The sequence below is a fragment of the Papaver somniferum genome, unplaced genomic scaffold (assembly GCF_003573695.1).
Source record: "Papaver somniferum cultivar HN1 unplaced genomic scaffold, ASM357369v1 unplaced-scaffold_118, whole genome shotgun sequence".
Lineage (NCBI taxonomy): Eukaryota > Viridiplantae > Streptophyta > Magnoliopsida > Ranunculales > Papaveraceae > Papaver > Papaver somniferum.
The window spans coordinates 16,489,026-16,508,270 of NW_020620825.1; the positions used below are offsets into that span (position 1 = coordinate 16,489,026).

Below are 19,245 nucleotides of genomic sequence, written 5' to 3' on the forward strand. Positions count from 1 at the left end.
AGATTCCTTTTAAGAGGGCCTTCGTGGATGGAGGCGCATATCTAAATCTAATCACTACATACACACTAGACCTTCTCGGAGTGCAGCAGTCGGCAATCAAAATGCGAACCACAACGGTGAAAGGATTCGGAGGACATACTCAGACGACCATCGGGATCGTCCATTTGGTTATGAAGATTGGTCCTATTCGCGGGATTACCCCTTTCTATATACTGGAAGACGACACGACGTTCCATGTACTATTAGGACGAGAGTGGTTACTCAACCATAAGGTGGTAGCGTCAACGTACCATCAGTGCGTCAAGAATAACATAGGGGGAAGGCAATTTCGGATACTATCCACGAGCCACCCCTTTGACCCGGAAGAAGCTTACATGGCAGACACGGTTTTTTATGATTTGGCTAAGGAAGCGGACGAAATTACCGAGGTAAAACTTACCCTGTTACTAAAATGGGGCGAGGAAGAGAAGACAGATCCAACCAAGTAGGTCTTCAGTTCGTCTAGGATGAGGTTCCCAGAGGAAAGAAAGTGGAAGCACGAAAATCAACCAAGGTTCCAGCGTTTCTCAAGACCATATAGGGGACACGTGTACTGCTTATATCAATTAACCGGGGGAGAATCTACAAGCACGAAAAATTTCGACACACCCAATGTAGAGGCCCCTTCAGACGATCAAATCCTAAACGAGCTACCTTACAATACAATCGATGATAGAGAATTGCAGGAACTACTTGGTGCGAATACACAATCTATATAAGAACGGGCTCCTAAAGACCTCACCATGGATGATGTAGAATAAATTGACATCGGAACATAAAATGACAAGCGACCAATCATGATCAGTAAAAGTTTGGACGTGAAAGAAAGAGAAGCATTTATCTCCTTGCTCAGGGAATACAAAGATGTTTTCGCTTACGATTGTGATGAAATGCCGGGTCTAGACAATAGCCTCGTAGCTCATAACCTTGGAGTGTCTCCTGAATTCCAGCCGATAAAACAAAGAAGTAGAGAGTTCCCGAGGGCAACCGCTCTCGTAGTAAAGGAAGAAGTGGAACGCCTGTTGAAAGCCAAGTTCATCATACCTATTTATCACCCGACCTGGTTAGACAACATCGTCCCAGTGGTGAAGAAGAATGGAAAGATACGATGCTGCGTGGACTATATGGATCTCAATCGGGCTCGTCCAAAAGATGATTTCCCACTGCCCAACATCGACTTAATGCTGGACGCGACTGGAGGCAAGACGTGCTTCTCTTTCATGGATGGGTTTAATGGATATAACCAAATAAAGATGGCTGAAGAGGATGCAAAGAGGACTGCTTTCCAAACTCCATATGGGAACTTTTACTACGTGGTGATGCCCTTCGGACTAAAGAACGCCGGCGACACGTATCAGCGCGCCATGACATCCATATTCCACGATCTACTGCATCAGACGGTAGAGGTATATGTGAATGACATCGTAGTTAAGACTTCATAGACTGAGAGCCACGAATCTCACCTAAAGATGGTCTTTGAAAGATGTAGGAAGTACCAACTCAAGATGAAGCCGCTCAAGTGCGCCTTTGGGGTTACATCCGGAAAATTCTTGGGATTCGTTGTAACCGATGAAGGGATTCGGGTGGATCCAAGTAAGGTCGAGGTGATCATGACCATGACACCACCGACTAATGCCAAAGAGCTCCAGGCGTTTATAGTACGGATATCGTATATACGACGCTTCGTGTCTGGTTTGGCTCAGATGATGTCGACGTTCTTGCCCCTACTAAGGAAAGGGTCAGTCTTCGAATGGGAAGAAAGTCAACAGGTCGCGTTTGAAAAGTTAAAGCAGTGCCTTGTCAGCCCCCAAGTTCTCAAACCACCAATAAAAGGAGTGCCTCTTTACTTATACACGACGTTCACAAGCTCAGCCATAAGGGCAGTCCTGGCACAAGATATGGGAGGAAATGAATTATCACCCATCTACTACGTGAGTCGGGTTTTAAGAGACGCAGAATCGAGATACCCACGAGTAGAACAAGCATGCCTAGCCCTCATCTACGCAACACAAAAATTAAGGCCATACCTCCTGACACATAAGACGATCGTTATGGCCGCGGAAAACCCCATAGCCTACCTCGCCTCTAAGCCCGTCCTAACTGGGAGAACGGTCCGATGGATGTTGCATCTATCAGAATTCGAACTCGAGTATCAGCGACCTAAAGGAGTACGAGGGCAAGCCATCACTGAACTAATGGCTATGTTTCTTGGAGAAGGAGATGACGAGATTCATGAACGGGTTCCGGGAGAGGTAGCTGCCGCTGATATTAACAAGCCTTGGACCATGTTTTTCGATGGATCGTCATATGATACTGTCGGAGGAGCGGGAGTAGTGTTTGAAGCACCACAAGGAGAATTGCTCTCGTATTCATTCAAGTTGGACTTCCCTTATAGTAATAATGTAGCCGAATATGAAGCTTTGATCCTAGGGCTCAGGATGGCAAAGGAGCTTGGTTTGGGAGGCGTCGAAATAAAAGGTGACTCGAGGTTGGTAACTAGCCAAGTAAACGGGGATTTCCACGTCAATGAGCCACATTTAGCTCCGTATCGAGCAGAGGCTCAAAACCTGATAAGTCAGACAGGGTCGACCCTAGATCATACATGCAGAGGCAAGAACAAACACGCAGATGCCATGGCAACACTAGCTAGCAAGATGAAGTTGAATGATAAGGAGGAGGGTACGGTAACGGTTAAGAGGAAGGAGCTTCCCAGCACCTGGAAAGAAGATATGGCCTTCGAGGAGGCGGACGATTGGAGGCAGACTTACATCGACGATCTGGCCAAAACGGAGGAGGATTGTGTAATACTTACCCGAACTCTGAAACAATTCGTACTGATCCAAGGAGCTCTTTACTACCGAGCAACAGGGGGATCCCTCGCCAGGTGCATAAATAAGAGAGAAGCGGAAAAAAATACTCCATGAGCTACACGCGACAACATGTGGGTAAACTGCAGCAGTCCACCTATACAAAAATCTCCAGATGAAAGGGGTATACTGGCCTAGTATTTCAGCGCAAGCAGCGGACTTCCAAGACGGTTGCGCTGATTGCCAAGCCCCCACCACAACCCGCCGAAATCTTCACAGTTGACGGGGTAAATTGGAGACAACCGTATATAAATTTCATCCTAAACGTAAAATTACCCAGTGACAGGTAGGCGGCCCTAAAAATCCAAAAGAAAGCGGCGCGTTTTTTCATGCATGAGGGGATTCTCTACCGTAGAAGCTATACTAATGCTATGCTAAGGTGCTTATTAGACGACGAGGCCGTCGAGGTAATGACTCGGTCCCACAATGCAGAACATCAAGGAATGCGGAAGTTATTTCTACAGCTCTATGAAGGCGGGTTTTACTGGCCCACTATGGAAAGTGATACCGCGGAACATGTGAGAAGATGCATCAACTTCCAAACACATGGAGACCTAATCATAACACCTCACACCCTGCTTCATAGCGTGGTAACACCATGGAAGTTCCACAGTTGGGCTTTAGACATTATAGGGCAGATCAACCCGATGTCCTCAAAGCGTCACAAGTACATAATAACCGCCACCGAGTACACCACGAAATGGGTCGAGGCGATACCTCTCAAAGACTATGTCGGGCAAACTATTGCAGCATTTATCAGGGAATACATTATTTGCAGATTTGGCGTGCCCATGATTATCAGGGCGGATAATGCAAAGTCATTCGTAAACAAGGACGTAATAGAATTGCTACGAAAATATAATGTGGGGCTTCATACATCAACCCACTACTATCTTCAAGGGAACGGGAAAGCCGAAGCGAGCAATAATACGCTCATCCGGATCTTGAGAAGGATAGTGGAGGACCACCACCGAGAGTGGCACGAGCAGATCCCGCTCGCGGTATGGGCATATAGAATCTCGAAACGGAGTTCCATCGGGGCGTCGCCATATTCTCTGGTCTACAGGGAGGACGCAATTTTACCGGCGGAGATTGCGATTCCATCTACGAGAGTAGCAATGGATAGTCATACGAAACCAGACGAAGTAAGCCGCTTTGCTCATTTTGATACGATAGAAGAGGGGAGAGCCCGGGCGGAACGGTTCGCTGAGGCATACAGGAAGCACACAACGAACTATTATAATCAGAATGTAAATGAAAGAAGATTCAGAGTAGACGATTTGGTCCTTAAGATTTCCCCTCAGTGCAAAGAAATGCTAGTGCAGGTAAATTCGCCGCGAACTGGGAAGGACCCTTCAGAGTAAGGAAGGTAGCAGAAAGCGGGTATTACAATCTCAGACGCATGAATGGTAGAAAAGTCAAGTCACCCATCAATGGTAAATGTCTAAAGAAGTTCTATGCATAAACAGATCAATGTAAAACTCATTTCGAATAAAACCCGATTTGGATATATGATTCGCAACGTCTAACAAAGATCTTGGGGACGCCAATTGCACCCGATCGATTTACAAAAGGCCGCGGGAATGCCAATAGCGCCCGATCGATTGACAAATTTACTGAAGGTTGCAAGAATGCCAATTGCTAGAGTTCCCTGTTGAGAAAAACAAGGGGGAGTAGGCGCGTTTAACATACACCCCCCCCCCCCCCAATTAAGAAAAACAAGAGGGGGAGTAGGCGCGTTTAACATACATATCCCGCTCCCCCTACCCCGCTAAAAAAATGAAACGAGAGAGGGGGAGGGGGAGAGGGTCAATACGCTTTATCACAAGTTCCTATCCAGCAACCCTGTTAAAAGAAGGGATGGAATAAGCATATCCTTAATTAAAGAACCCACAATTGGGGGATACCACCAGAAATTGGGGGATACTCAAAAAAAAATAAAAATAAAACATTATGAAGTAATTTAAAAAAACCTTTATCCAAAAAAATAGGTAATGACTAAGCCACCCTTGAGTATCCCCAATTAAAATTAAACTTTAGATATTGATTTTATCTTTTTAGTTAATAATAAAATAGAGAGAGAAGAAGAAAAAAAAGAATAAGATCGAGTTTAACCCTGTAAGTCTAGCTGTAGCCAACTCATGTACATTTCCTATATAGCAAAACTATGCACGTACTTAGGATTCACCAAGCATCAAACTGATGCGTGAGTATCGATAATTCGCTGAATTGTGTGGTGAGGACTTGTAGATACTAGATAGCATTGGACGGAGCAATATATACAAACACTCTTAAATTCTAAGAAAGTATATCATCAAGTCCTTCAAAAAATCTAATATCAGGAATGGGGTCTTCATCTTCACTAGCTTCTTCAAACTAATGCGTGAGTTTAACAGTATTCATTCAATTACTCTCATTTCGAACTCTTTTTCAGTATTGTCAAACAGAACTTTCGGTGTTGGCTTCAAATACCTACCAATACCGACAGTTGCACTCGGTATTGAGTTTAAACCAAAATCAATATTGATAGTTCCAGTCGGTATTGCATTCATACCCTAAACAATACCGACAGCTAAAATGTTAACTTAATTTTTGATGATCATTTATCTATTCGTACTCAAGCGTCGCAGGCAGTTGGTGCTCGAAGCAGATTATTCTAATTTTGGCTTTTAATTTTCACCAGGGCCACTAACTACCTAACTCGTGTTCTAGTCGGATCACAAATTTAGTATACGTATATGCAGTTGGAAACCCGACGTAGAGTGAATCACGTTTCCACGCTCAACTATTGTGTTACCGCATCACACGAGAAGTTGTTATATTACTAGTAATTTGCGTGAAAGAAATCACGAAAAGTTGTTACCTTGATTTCTACCATTTTGCTCTCTACTGGTATTTTGTTTTATTGTTTGTAAAAAGGACTCATTCTGTCACCAAAATGGCAAGAAAAGCAAGCAGAAATTAATTACAATTCAGCTTAAGTCTCTCTCAATGATGAAATCGTGAAACCAAGGGGATACTTTTAATAATTTCTTTTAGTTTATATTAAAGTGAAGGACATTGTTGACTTTTCATCATTAGAAAAAGTACCCCCTTTTAATTTATATCCCGCAATTTCTAGTGGTATCCCTCAATTGTGGGTTCTAATTAAACCCTCACAAAAGAGGGAGAGAAGGGAGGCAGACGGAATGAAATACATTACATAGAATAAATACCCGAATACAATGGAAAGCTAAAAAATAAATAAATTAACCAACGACAACAAGTCGTCTGTCACTCATACATCATCTGATAGTAACACGCGACAATGAGCAATGTCTGCATCTACGGACTGCACCATTAAGAGCGCTTCCTCACGCTGATCAATAGCAGTAGCCAACGCATAATCGGCTTCATTAGCCAATTCAGCGAGCTCCTTTATTTCGCTGGGAACCTTTGATTTACGAGCAGCGGTTAGCACTTCCTCTCGACCATGATAAATCGTGCGCATCTTGTCCACGTGCACCACCCGAGAAGCCAACAACATATATATCCCCCCCTCAAAAGGAGCAAACGCCTCAATTCACCAGGGATATCAAAGGAGCGAACAAGCGCAAAGACCGCTGCAAGGGTTAAAGTATACCCGTGCAAGTGAGGGGAAGCCCGCTCAGAAATAGATTGACGACAGTCAGCTATGGCTTGATCTATGCTGGCATCATCACAAAGGACTCTTTAAATAGCTGATCGGCAGCTTGGAGGATCTTAACCATCTCGTCCAATGCACGACGGATTTGGACATATACGCGCCCCTTCGCTCGAACCCTTTCAGCCATCTGGAATGTATCGTATTGATCAGAAAATTGGGCCCGTTTGGCATCCCTGTCAATCTCCCTCCGTGCCTTGAGCGCTTCCGTCTCCGGTTTTACTAGCAAAAGCCTTGCGAGTTCCTCCTCTTTGTATCGAGGGTCAACCAGCGAGGGTATCGGTGCCAGTGAAAGTACGTAACCATGAAGAACATATGCCATTTAGAACAAAAGAAAGAAGCATACAAGTTGGAGTTCAAAGAAGTTAATGTTGCATATTTATAGAGAATCAGGAAAGCATGAACGATTACAACGACCATAAAACCACGGCTGACACGTGGACAACATCGAAAGGGGGTCGTACTTCGAGAAATACTAAAAAAAATACATATACTAAAATTTTTTTAGTATGCCAATAATGAACAACAGCGAGCAATGTCTACGTCCAGAGACTCCACCATTAGGCGACTGTCGCTGAATTGTGCGTCAGCCAAGCGCAAATCTTGATCAGCCTCATGAACTCGTTTAGTAATAGCCTGAATGATCTTATCCTCGGTCCCAGCCCCTTGGGAAAGTGATAGGGTGTCCTCGTGTTCATCATATTCTCTGCGCGTTTTGTCTCGGTGGAACGAACGAAGAATCCACAACATTCCCGCTTCCTCCCTTAGAACAAGCAGACGCGCTGGTTCATCCTCAACATAAGGATGAAGAACAAGTGAAGTAGACGCTGTTAAGACCAGAGTGTGACCAAGGAGTGGCCGCATCACTAGGTTGGAAATCCAGAGGCGACAATATAAAATAGCCCGGTCTATTGTAGCCACCATCTCCAGGGAATCTGCATACAAATGATTAGTCGCACCATGTGCAGTATCGTCATCATCAAGAGCGCCTTGAGTCTCTGACGACACCCAACCCGCTGGCTCCGTGTCTAACTTGGTTTGATAAGCTTCAGACACCTCCCTAAACTTGGTATTCACGCCATATCTATTAGTAATCCTTTGCTCCCGTAGCGCTTCAACTTCAGCCTTCACGAGCAGCAGACTCTTCAGTTCATCATGCTTGAACATCACATAGGTTAATGAAGGAATAGGCGCTAAGACTAGCACGTACCCGTGGAGAGAGTCAGCCATGTAAGTCGAGTAGCCCACAAAGGAAGAAAGAAGAAGAAATTACGGAATACGATGAGAAGGCACCGGTTGTACATATATATATATATGAGAGATAGATACCATTCACGAGGCAGTAACCGGCGATATTCTCCATGCACAAAGACATGCGTATACTGACTCGATCATAAAAGTATGACTATAAGGTTATCTTACGACTAACCTCATAATCAGGGGACTAATGTTGATACATGAAAAATGATTCCCCTTAACCAGGTTAGGATTCCCCAAAGAGGGGAAAGGCCACACATAGAACATGGGGACTAAGGCCCAAATCCACCAAAGAAGTATCCATGAGTTGGAAGGGACAATGAAGGAATTAACAAGGAAGAACGAGGTTATATTAGAGAAGGGATGGCATTAGTAGTAATTAAGGGGGTTTAGGACACATGGCAAGATGTCATAAAAAGAATGGGCTTTTGGAAAGTCTATATAAGAAAGGACAAGGTACAATGGAAAGACAAATCTCTCTAATACCATGCTGAGAAAAGTGAGGTCATCTTGGTAGACTATGACGGGTAAAACCTAACGAGAATTCCGGTATTAATAGTTAGCCATATGAGCACTTTGATATCAACCATATTCTTCTTCACCGTAAATAGTTCAAATGACTCAAATGAACTAGTTAGAGAGTTGTTCAATTGCAAGGAAATCTTATGTAACTACACAAGACACAATTGAAGCAAAAATGATTTGATTCACTCGAATCGGTTCATGAACTTTATAGCCACGGTTTGCAATTAGCATTCCTTAGTTTATATAAACATGAGTTCACAAACAATCGTCTTTAGATATAACCTAACTCAAGTTCGCGAACTGGGTTCGCGGACTTAAGTTCCCGGAAGGAGTTCTCAAACTCCAGCAGATTTTCTCGGGTCGAGAACTTCCGCCAGTTCGCGGACTGAGTTCGCGGAATTAGTTCACGGCTTTTGTTCCGATTCTCTTGATCAACAAATTTCGCAAACTTCGGTTCAAGGAATAAGAACTTATACATATATGTGTTTCCACAATAATGCTTATATCCATTATTGGTTATGTAATCTAAACTCTCATTTCAATCATTGAAACATGCTTAGAGGACATTATATAGTTGTTATTCACAAACCATTTTTCGTCAAAGAAATTTTCAAAGTGATTGAAACATAACATGACTTTCGTCACTAGGTAAAGATGAACTTGGCCAAAGCGAAATCTTACCAACACATATTTCGAAAAATAGATAGGCGAGTTAAACTCGGCTCGAAATAGCAAATGTGTATAATCAAAGTCTATATAGCAAAACGACTTTTTTCTCAAGATTGGAGATAGAGTAGATAGACTTTTGAGTGATAGATAAGTTCAAGTCTCCACATACCTTTTTGTCCATGAAGTTCCACCAGTTCCTTGATTAGTTCTTCGTCTTGTATGATGATCCTCCATGGAGATCTTGAGCTCAACTACACTTTTTATCCTAGTCCGAGACTTAGCTATAGTAGACTAGAAATCAATACTTATAGTTTTGATCACTAACATTGAAAAACATTCTTGAGATAGCAACGCATGCGATTTCGACCGAGCAATGCTCTAACAATCTCCCCCTTTGTCAATTTTAGTGAAAAACTATCAATACATATGGAATACAAAAAAGATAAAGAAACTTATGTAGCTCCTATTCCACATGTCTAATCTTCAACATTACTCGAAATCTTCGTCACTTCCAAGTACTCCAATGATCCCAAAGGTTGTAAGTTCAGCATCATCGTTGTTGAAAATCCGTAGCTATAACAATGAGAAGACATAATTCTCGATCATTGTTATACAGTGTGATAGTATCATTACACAACATCAAAGTTCAATTGTATCATAACTTTGACAACAATACTATGGTGATGTGTATCACTCCCCCTTAGTCAATACTCCATCTCACATGGAAACCACTCCCCCTTACATAATGATCCGAAAACCATATGTATTTGTAGTGTGAACTACATATTAATTCTCCCCCTTTTTGTCAATAAAATTGGCAAAGGTACAAGAACGGGATCCTAATGAAATTTCCAAAAGAGATATTTCATGACCAAAAGAAAGCATATATCATCTTGTTTAGATGCAGTCATAAATCCAAAGCTAAATGCATTCATCAAGGAGTTAAAAGATACAAGATAATCCCTATAATATTCCACAGCCGCACTCCCCGTAAAGATTTGGCAATTAAGCACAAGTTCAATTAAGAACTCTCCCCCATAAAATGTCATTCCCGAAAGAACAACAAGAGCGACCTTAATTTCGAAAGAAAAGAAGAATTTCTTTGGACATAACTAATCACATACGAGTATGAATTTGAATCCAAAAATACTCAATTAAATTAACCAAGAGAGAAACCACGATTAATTCAATCGGAAATGCTCAACATAAGTGAACTTATGGAGACTCAAAAATACTCAATTAGATTAATCACAAGAGAACCCGTAATTAATCTAATCGGAATACACAACCAAACTAATCACAAAAAGTAATCAATTTAATTGGTCATGCTCGACATAAAGTACCTCACGAAGCAACAACTAAGCTAATCATAAGAAAATAATAAACTCAGTCGATAGTGCTCAACATAAGACACCTTACGGAACAACACAGTATATACAAAAAATATGGATCAGGGAAGATCAATACTGCGGAATACATAAGGATTCATTCTATTTTTCATCATTATTCGCATAACGACATTCAATAGACATAATCCTTGTAAACAAAAGATTTTAACCTATCCTCCATCAATAATTAACATAATAGGCTTAACTTTTGTATTTGTCAAAAGTCCATTCATTCTTTTATCAATACGTGAATATCGACTTATGAAAGACTTTACTTTTGACAAGGTATGGGACAATCATAGTTCACGGACGCAAACATACATATCCCATAACAAATTGCAATATATAAAACCATAAAGATTAATACTGCAAAAATCATCTTCCAACCGTTTTAGAATTTAAACAAATAAACCTAAAAACATGAAGATGAAAACGTTGGACATAACTATGTGTAATCACAATAATGGGTCCCAAACTCTAGTTATTCTTCTAAAAAATAATAAAAGAAGATTTACCAGGCAATAAGACCTTTGAAGAATTTTTTATCGTCCCCGAACTCCTTGTCGTCAACAGCCATTGGGACATAAGGTTCATTAAGGTAGGAGTTGATATCAATAAACCTTCTTGACTGATGTCGAACCAGGGCCTTCTGAATCTCATGAGTTTTATACACAAATGCCTTTATTTTCTGAATCTCCTTTCGCATCTCCTTCATCACTTCAAGAACGTCATAAAACTTCTGAGAATTTGAAGGAACGGCTCTTGTCTTCCTCGCATTCCTTCTCTTTATTTTCAAGGTAGAAGATAATGAAGATTTATCTTTTTCCTTCATGATTGATGGCTTAACAATCATATTAACATCATTTCCATCAAAAGACATCATTCTTGGACTATCCATAATTGTATGGGTTTGTGAGAGGAAATTACAATTTAAACTCAAAAAGTAGTCTTGAGATAAAAGGAGGTTATAGACAAGGAAAAAGGAATGTAGAGTTAGGCAACCCTTTAACAGGTTCGTGCACGCACAACTCTGAACCCTAGAGAGAGTAGAATTGTCGAAAATAACCCTGTCTTTTATTGAGAGACAGGGAAGAACAAAACTAAGAAATGAAAAACTTTTCCTAAAGCCTGAGAGGTACACAACCTTGTATCTTTTGATCAGGCACATGAGACAAGATTTACAAACAACACAATCAAGTTGTGTTGCGATAAACAACAATTTGTCCACCATAATCCTCTTGAGAGGAATCCTCAGACTTCTGTCTATCAAAACGATTTGACCATACTTTCTTCTCTAATGGTCTTGTTTTGTCTTTGGAAACTAACTTCTTAGACGAAGATAAAATCTTACATACCTCAGCAGTTTTCTGAGTGAGTTTAAGCTTATTTGCTAATCGATTTGCTCTTCGTTGAAGTTTGTTGACGTGCTTCCAATGGTGTTTGTACTTGTAACACTTTGATAGTTCATGACCCTTTAGAGAAAAAAATGAGCACGTCAGTCTTGGATAATATTCAGGCATCTGTGATGTGCATGCAGCTAGACACATAGTGGATCCTGAAATGCAAACAGAGTTTCCAAAAAGTGGGTCAATTTTTTCTTCCATATTGGTTGAGTTTTCTTCTGAAAGAATATCGAGATTGATGTATGTATTGCTACAATTATCAAAATCAATATTTTCACCAAGAAATGATTTCTCGTCTTCATTAGAATCATAGTTGTCAGACATTTCATCAAGAATTGCAGCAAGACCTTTGTTCCGAGTGTATTTTCTACGATTTGGGCACTCGTTTGAAAAATGACCAAATTCTTCACACTTAAATCAATGAGGTATATCCTCGTCATCAGTTTCATCTGTGTCCCTGTTTTTAGGAGGAATACGATTATGAGATTTGACTGATGCTTTAGGCTTATCTCTGGAGAACCGTTTACTTTTCTTCAACAGAAGATCCCTAAACTGTCTTGTGATCATCGAGACCGACTTGTCAAGATCTTCATCTGATGAATCAGTCTCAGAGTGATCGTCTTCAGAGATATACAGTTTTTTACTTTTATCAAGTAATTTAGTGTCTTTTAGTGCTTTGAACGCAACATCCTTAGATTTGGATGGATGCTCGTGATCAAAGATCTTAAGTTTCCCAACCAACATATTTCTGAAGAGATTATCAAGGTTATTTCCCTCAACGATGGCATGCTTCTTAGAGTCGTATCTAGATGGCAGTGGTCTGAGAATTTTCATCACAATGTCCTTTTCAGTAATAGTCTTACCCAATGCAAAAGATGCATTAAAAATTTCAGACACTCTGTGATTAAACTCATCAAATGTATCTTCATCTGCCATACGAAGGTTTTCCCAATAGGAATTAAGGTTTTGAAGCCTAGCTTCATTTTCACTGGAATTTCCTTAGAATACGGTTTCTAAGATATCCCACGCATCTTTTAGACATGGTGCAATTTGACACATGGTGCTGAAGATTTGGGGTAATGGCATGTATGATGGCATTCAAACAGTCGGAATTTTACTTTGCAGCAAGTATCTCGGCAGGACTGTATTCACCAATATTCTTGGGAACCTTCACATTTCCAACTGCCTCAACGGGAGCATCATAGCCATTAATAACATATACCCATGATAGAAAATCACGTGCTTGAAGAAAAGCTCGCATAGCAATTTTCCACCATAAGTAATTAGAGTCATCGAAAACTAGTGGTACGTTAATAGAGATATCAACTCTGTCCATAGAGTCAGATCGCTACAAACACATACTTGTAAGGTCTTAAACGTGTTTTCCTGCTCTGATACCAATTGAAAAAATGGGGGTACAACAACCACACCCAATATGTCTCTTAGCAATCTGTATGGACAAACTCCGATATACTTTCTAGAGAATCAACTAGACAGTCAGACTCAATCTAGATAAAAGTATGTCAAAGAGTTAATATCTCAATCTCTCGAGTTGATCTATACTCAAGCAAATAGAAGTCTGCGAGTCTTTATCAAATACTAGAGAGATAACTTGGATGGTACCAAAGACCAATATCCAAGTGTCAATCAATTTAAATCAACAACTAAAGGTTGGATATTCTAATTGATTGAACCTAACGCACAACCTGTGATATTTCAATTATAAAGATAAACAATATAATGCGGAAATAGAAATAACACAGACACCAGAATTTTGTTAACGAGGAAACCGCAAATGCAGAAAAACCCCAGGACCTAGTCCATATTGAACACACACTGTATTAAGCCGCTACAGACACTAGCCTACTACAAACTAACTTCGGTTTGGACTGTAGTTGAACCCCAATCAATCTCACACTGATCCAAGGTACAGTTGCGCTCCTTACGTCTCTAATCCCAGCAGGATACTATGCACTTGATTCCCTTAGCTGATCTCACCCATAACTAAGAGTTGCTACGACCCAAAGTCGAAGACTTTAATAAAAAAAATTGTATCAAACAGAAAAGTCTACGATAATAGATAAATCCGTCTCCCACTTATATTCCCGAAGAACAACCTAGTATTATCAATCACCTTACAATAATCTTAATCGACGCGGCGAAAGAAGATATTGTGGAATCACAAACGATGAGACGAATATGTTTGTGACTACTTTAATATCTTGCCTATAGGAGATATCAATCTCAAGCCAATCTTTGCGATTGTACTCGTACGATAGAAACAACAAGATCAGATCATACAACTACGAAAAAGTAGTATCGGTCTGGCTTCACAATCCCAATGAAGTCTTTAAGTTGTTAACCTGGTTTAAAAGATGAAACCAAAGGTTAAAGGATAATCGACTCTAGCTTACACAACTAGTATCACACGTAAGGTGTGGGGATTAGGTTTCCTAGTTGCTAGAGTTCTCTCTTATATAGTATTTCAAGTCAGGGTTTGCAGTCAATGTTAGCTTGGTAACAAAGCATTCAATATTCACCGTTAGATGAAAACCTGATTAGATTCAAGAAAATATCTTTCAACCGTTATATCGAAAACCTAGCTTGTTACACACAAATGAAATGCACGTTTTTAGGTTTGTGTATCCGTACCCAAACATGTACGTTTGTTGGTTCAACAATAGTTAACCAAATGGTTAGCCGTATGGGCACTTTGATATCAACCATATTCTTCTTCACCATAACTAGTTCAAATTACTCAAATGAACTAGTTAGAGAGTTGTTCAATTGCAAGGAAATCTTATGTAACTACACAAGACACAATTGAAGCAAAAATAATTTGATTCACTCGAACCGGTTCATGAACTTTACAGCCACGGTTTGCAATTAGCATTCCTTAGTTTATATAAACATGATTTCACAAACAATCGTCTTTAGATATAACCTAACTCAAGTTCACGGACTGGGTTCGCGTACTTAAGTTCCCGGAAGGAGTTTTCAAACTCTAGCAGATTTTCTCGGGTCGAAAACTTCCGCCAGTTCAAGGACTGGGTTCGCGGACTTAGTTCACGGCTCTTATTCCGGTTCTCTTGATCAACAAAGTTCGCAAGGAATATGGACTTATGCATATATGTGTTTCCACAACAATGCTTATATCCATCATTGGTTATATAATCTAAACTCTCATTTCAATCATTGAAACATTCTTAGAGGATGTTATATAGTTGTTATTCACAAACCATTTTTTGTCAAAGCAATTTTGAAAATGATTGAAACATAATATGACTTTCGTCACTAGGTAAAGATGAACTTGGCCAAAACGAAAGCTTACCAACACATATTTCGAGAAATAGATAGGTGAGTTAAACTCGGCTCAAGATAGAAAATGTGTATAATCAAAGTCTATATAGCAAAACGACTTTTGTCTCGATATAGAGTAGATAGACTTTTGAGTGATAGATAAGTTCAAGTCTCCACATACCTTTTTGTCCATGAAGTTCCACCAGTTCCTTGATTAGTTCTTCGTCTTGTATGATGATCCGTCATGGAGTTCTTGAGCTCAACTACACTTTCTATCCTACTCCGAGACTTAGCTATAGTAGACTAGAAATCAATACTTATAGTTTTGATCACCAACATTGACAAAAATTCTTGACATAGCAACACATGTGAGTTCGACCGAGCAATGCTCTAACAATCTCCCCCTTTGTCAATTTTAGTGAAAAACTATCAACGAGTGAAGTCTAAGCTCAACTACACAAACTATGTCCTAGTCCGAGACATCTATAAATAGGCTAGAAATCAAGACTTATAGTTTTGATCACTAACATTGACAAACATGCTTGAGATAGCAACGCATGCGAGTTCGACCGAGCAATGCTCTAATACTTATCTTAATCATTTATCTATTTTTTAAATATTATTATTATTATTATTTTATACAAAAAAATAAATATAATTTGAACTATAGATAGGTAAATATTTAAGGGTTATTTTGGGGTAAAAACTGATTATGTGCTGGAAATGGTAAATTTGGGTGTGTCGCCGAGAAACAAATCTAAACCCTAAACAAATGCACTGCACGGGAGTACTTTAGATTCGAGAGATCAATCTGTACAATCCTGGCCTAAACCAAGAAATGGTCGTTCCAGACTTGCTTCGGTCACAAAATGAAGGAGAAGGGTTGATCTTAGGGAGGGAAGCGAAGAAGGTGTTGAAATCAGAACGAAGGTGTGGCTATTTTATGATTTGTATCAAAATGTGGTTTCTGGATACTTGTGTTGATAACACTTGTTGTTTTTTTGAAATAGGTTGAAATCCTATTTATATAAGTCACAGTTGAACGCACTCTGATCTCATAGTAAGTGGAAGTAGTTGAGTGATGGAGAAGTGGGATCGTGTGAAAAACGTTGAAAAACACATCTTACTATGAGGGAAGAAGGGTCAGTTTACACCCATTACTTCTGCGCTGCCACTAACTATCCGCCTTTCCTGATACTTTCTCATAATGGGGGTGTTGCACGCCGCACGCTGTAAACCGTCAGACCAATATCCTGATGAACATCCCCCAGTTTGTGACATGTTTGAAGTCTCAATTATTTTGTAGAAAAATATACACAGCAAGCCGCCAAGTGGGTCAAGTTGTGAGACTTGCCGCTAAAACAGTACGTAATGCTTTTAGGTCAAATAATAAAATTATTTTTGGAATCGATATTTATAAAACATCATTTGTAATCGATGCGTATAATGCATCGCTTTTAAGCAAGCATCTCAAAATAATCGATATTCGTGAAGCATCATTGTGTAATGCTCGTTTAAGTTAATTGCGAAGCTTAATGTCTTAAAAGGAGTGTGACCGGCCATATTTGGGAAGCTTCCATGAGCCATTTAGGAACGCCATGAGTAGGTCGGTCGGTCCTTATAGGAGAGTGATGGTTCGCGAAATCTTATTGTTCGCCAAAAATTAGATGTAGACCAGTCAATTCGGCTAGAAAAGATGGACGTCCGAGATGATTTGCAGCAGTTAATGGCTGCCGTTGACTAGCCACTTTTGGGAGACCGTTTGGGAGCCATATAAACAGGTCGTGGCTTGTCCGATTGTTCCTTATGGAAGAGGGATCGCCAGTGATCATGGCAACATCTTGTTGGCCACCTAAAATAGGAGTTAGGTCGGCTGATTCGACTGGCGAAGTTGGGCGGCCGAGATAATTTGCGGCAGTTAATGGCTGTCGTTGATTCAATTTAGGTTTTAAAAGGCGTGTGGCCAACCCATTTTGGGACAATGGTTTTTTGTGTTGGCGGCAGGCTGTGGACCATTCGACCGGCCAACGCTATAGTCGGGTCGCTAGTGAGCGTATCCGTGTATTGAATGTTTGTTGAAATAAAATATAGACCGATCAATTCGTCCGGCGAAGTTAGACGGTCATGATTGATTTAATACTGGCATGTGCGGTCTTAATTTCTTTAAACCCTTTTTATCCACGCGGACACCCTACTTTTGGCTAGCGGTTAGGGTTGTTGCTGGCTTGCTATAAGAATTATGATTGGTTGGAATGAAAGTGGGCGCGCCAGTGAATATCATGGAGCTTGTCTGGCTGCAATGAGGGGAGGCCAGGATCGTCGAATTGGCTGGCCAAAACGTGTGGTCGTGATTGTTTTGAGTTTAACATGGGCAGCCTATACCCAATTCCTTGAGGAATTAAGAGTATGGACCAGCCAACTTCCAATTTTATTCAAAAGTGTGTGCTGCGCTTTGAAGTGTTTTGATTGGTTGACGAGAAATAGGGCCCGACACGCAGTAATATGGGGTGTGGCCGGCCAGCTAAGTGGCATGGCTGCGCGCCTCTTTTTGCTGCTGTTTTTATTTGCCGCAGTTTCTCTTTTACTTCTTGTTTTCTTCTTTTGGTAGGATTCTGTTCCTACTAGTCCATTGCGGATCAATTTCCTAGCTTGCCTAGGTTTGGTCTCGACCAATAGGGTTCGAGATATTGCGCAGGCCGCAAAAAGACTTAATTTTTTGTAAAGTAGTAAAATTAGGTTTAGAAAGATTGAATTTTGTGGGTTGGGACAAAATCAATCAATTTCTGGTGAATTTTGTACGTTCATACAAAATCATTAATTATATTTCATAGGGCAGCATAACTTGGCGCACCTCTAACTGAGTACTTCCATGCACATCTTGATCTTGAAACTTTTGGAAATTCATGTTACTCAGCTGCGAGCGAACATTAATTGTCATATCAACATCAAGAGTTCGGCTGGGGAACATGCATAGAATATATACTCGACAGGCCATGTATTAGTGAGTGATACAGGCAGGAGATAAAATTCATAGAATATTTGGGATTGTTGTTGAACGCACCATTTTGGATAAATTTTATATATAAATATACTGAGTTGCTCAATACACATGTAACTAAAGAGGCCTGGGCACTCATCACTTTTAAATGGGTCAGTTTCTTTGTAGAATAACGGCGCATTAATACAGGGTTTTAAAATTCTATCCCTGAACTAAAAACCACCATCAACAAGTGAAAATTTTGTCTTTCAATATAATAAACAGGTTAAAATAGATTATCAATTAATTAAAATTGAGTGGGTCCACAACTTCTACTTTTAAAAACTACTCCGGGCTTCCTGAGTAGCTTTAAAGTTGGCCTTAAACAGAAGTGCTTTTGGAGAAAAGCACTATGAAAAAGTTTTCCAAATGTTTTTCCTAAAATTTTTGTTACAAGTTGATTACAAAGTACTTTCGTAGGAAGAAAAGACAATCCCAAACAGGGCTTTGGTTGCTTTAACAATTATTTTATGCTAGTATTAGAGTTCAAAATTATGATACTTATTAAATTAAAAATCAGATTATGATGTCTTTTTATATTTTCTTTTCATATTTTGGTTATGTACAACTGAGATTTATAAACAGAATAATTGTAATAATCTTAAGATTATGATGATAATGTCAAATATCAAGGGAATTCTATGATAGGAACTTTTGGTGAATTACTGTACGTAAGAAGGATTTGCATGAACCCCGAAATTTTTAATCCCATGGGATTATAAATTCCTTGAAATTGTGAATTCTGCCCACCATGAGAGAAGTTATACGATTCTAATGGTTAGAGATGCTCTTATGAGATAAGATGCACAACCAAAACAAATTGAGTCATGTGAGCTTGGATTCGCCTGACAATGATTGAAACACCATGAAAACCATCAGTATGCCCTGACGGCAAGAATAGTGAAATGGTTCAGGGGAAGGAAATCATTCTCACTAACCAAGAAGAAAATTACAAATTGTTTTATATATGATATATCCAATACAGGAGGTAACATAAAGTAACGAGAGGTTAAGAAATCCTGTTACAGATAACAGATATAAACAAAACCGTATATTACTATACAGTAAGAGAAAAGGG

At 39.9% G+C, this 19,245-nt stretch overlaps 1 protein-coding gene across 1 annotated transcript; it reads left to right on the plus strand.

Annotated features, from left to right (window-relative positions):
* The first annotated feature begins 1,508 nt into the window (after positions 1-1,508).
* LOC113330513 lies at positions 1,509-2,963 on the plus strand. The gene has a single exon (XM_026577315.1). The coding sequence runs from the start codon at positions 1,509-1,511 to the stop codon at positions 2,961-2,963; it is 1,455 nt and encodes a 484-aa protein (XP_026433100.1).
* The last annotated feature ends 16,282 nt before the right edge of the window (positions 2,964-19,245 follow it).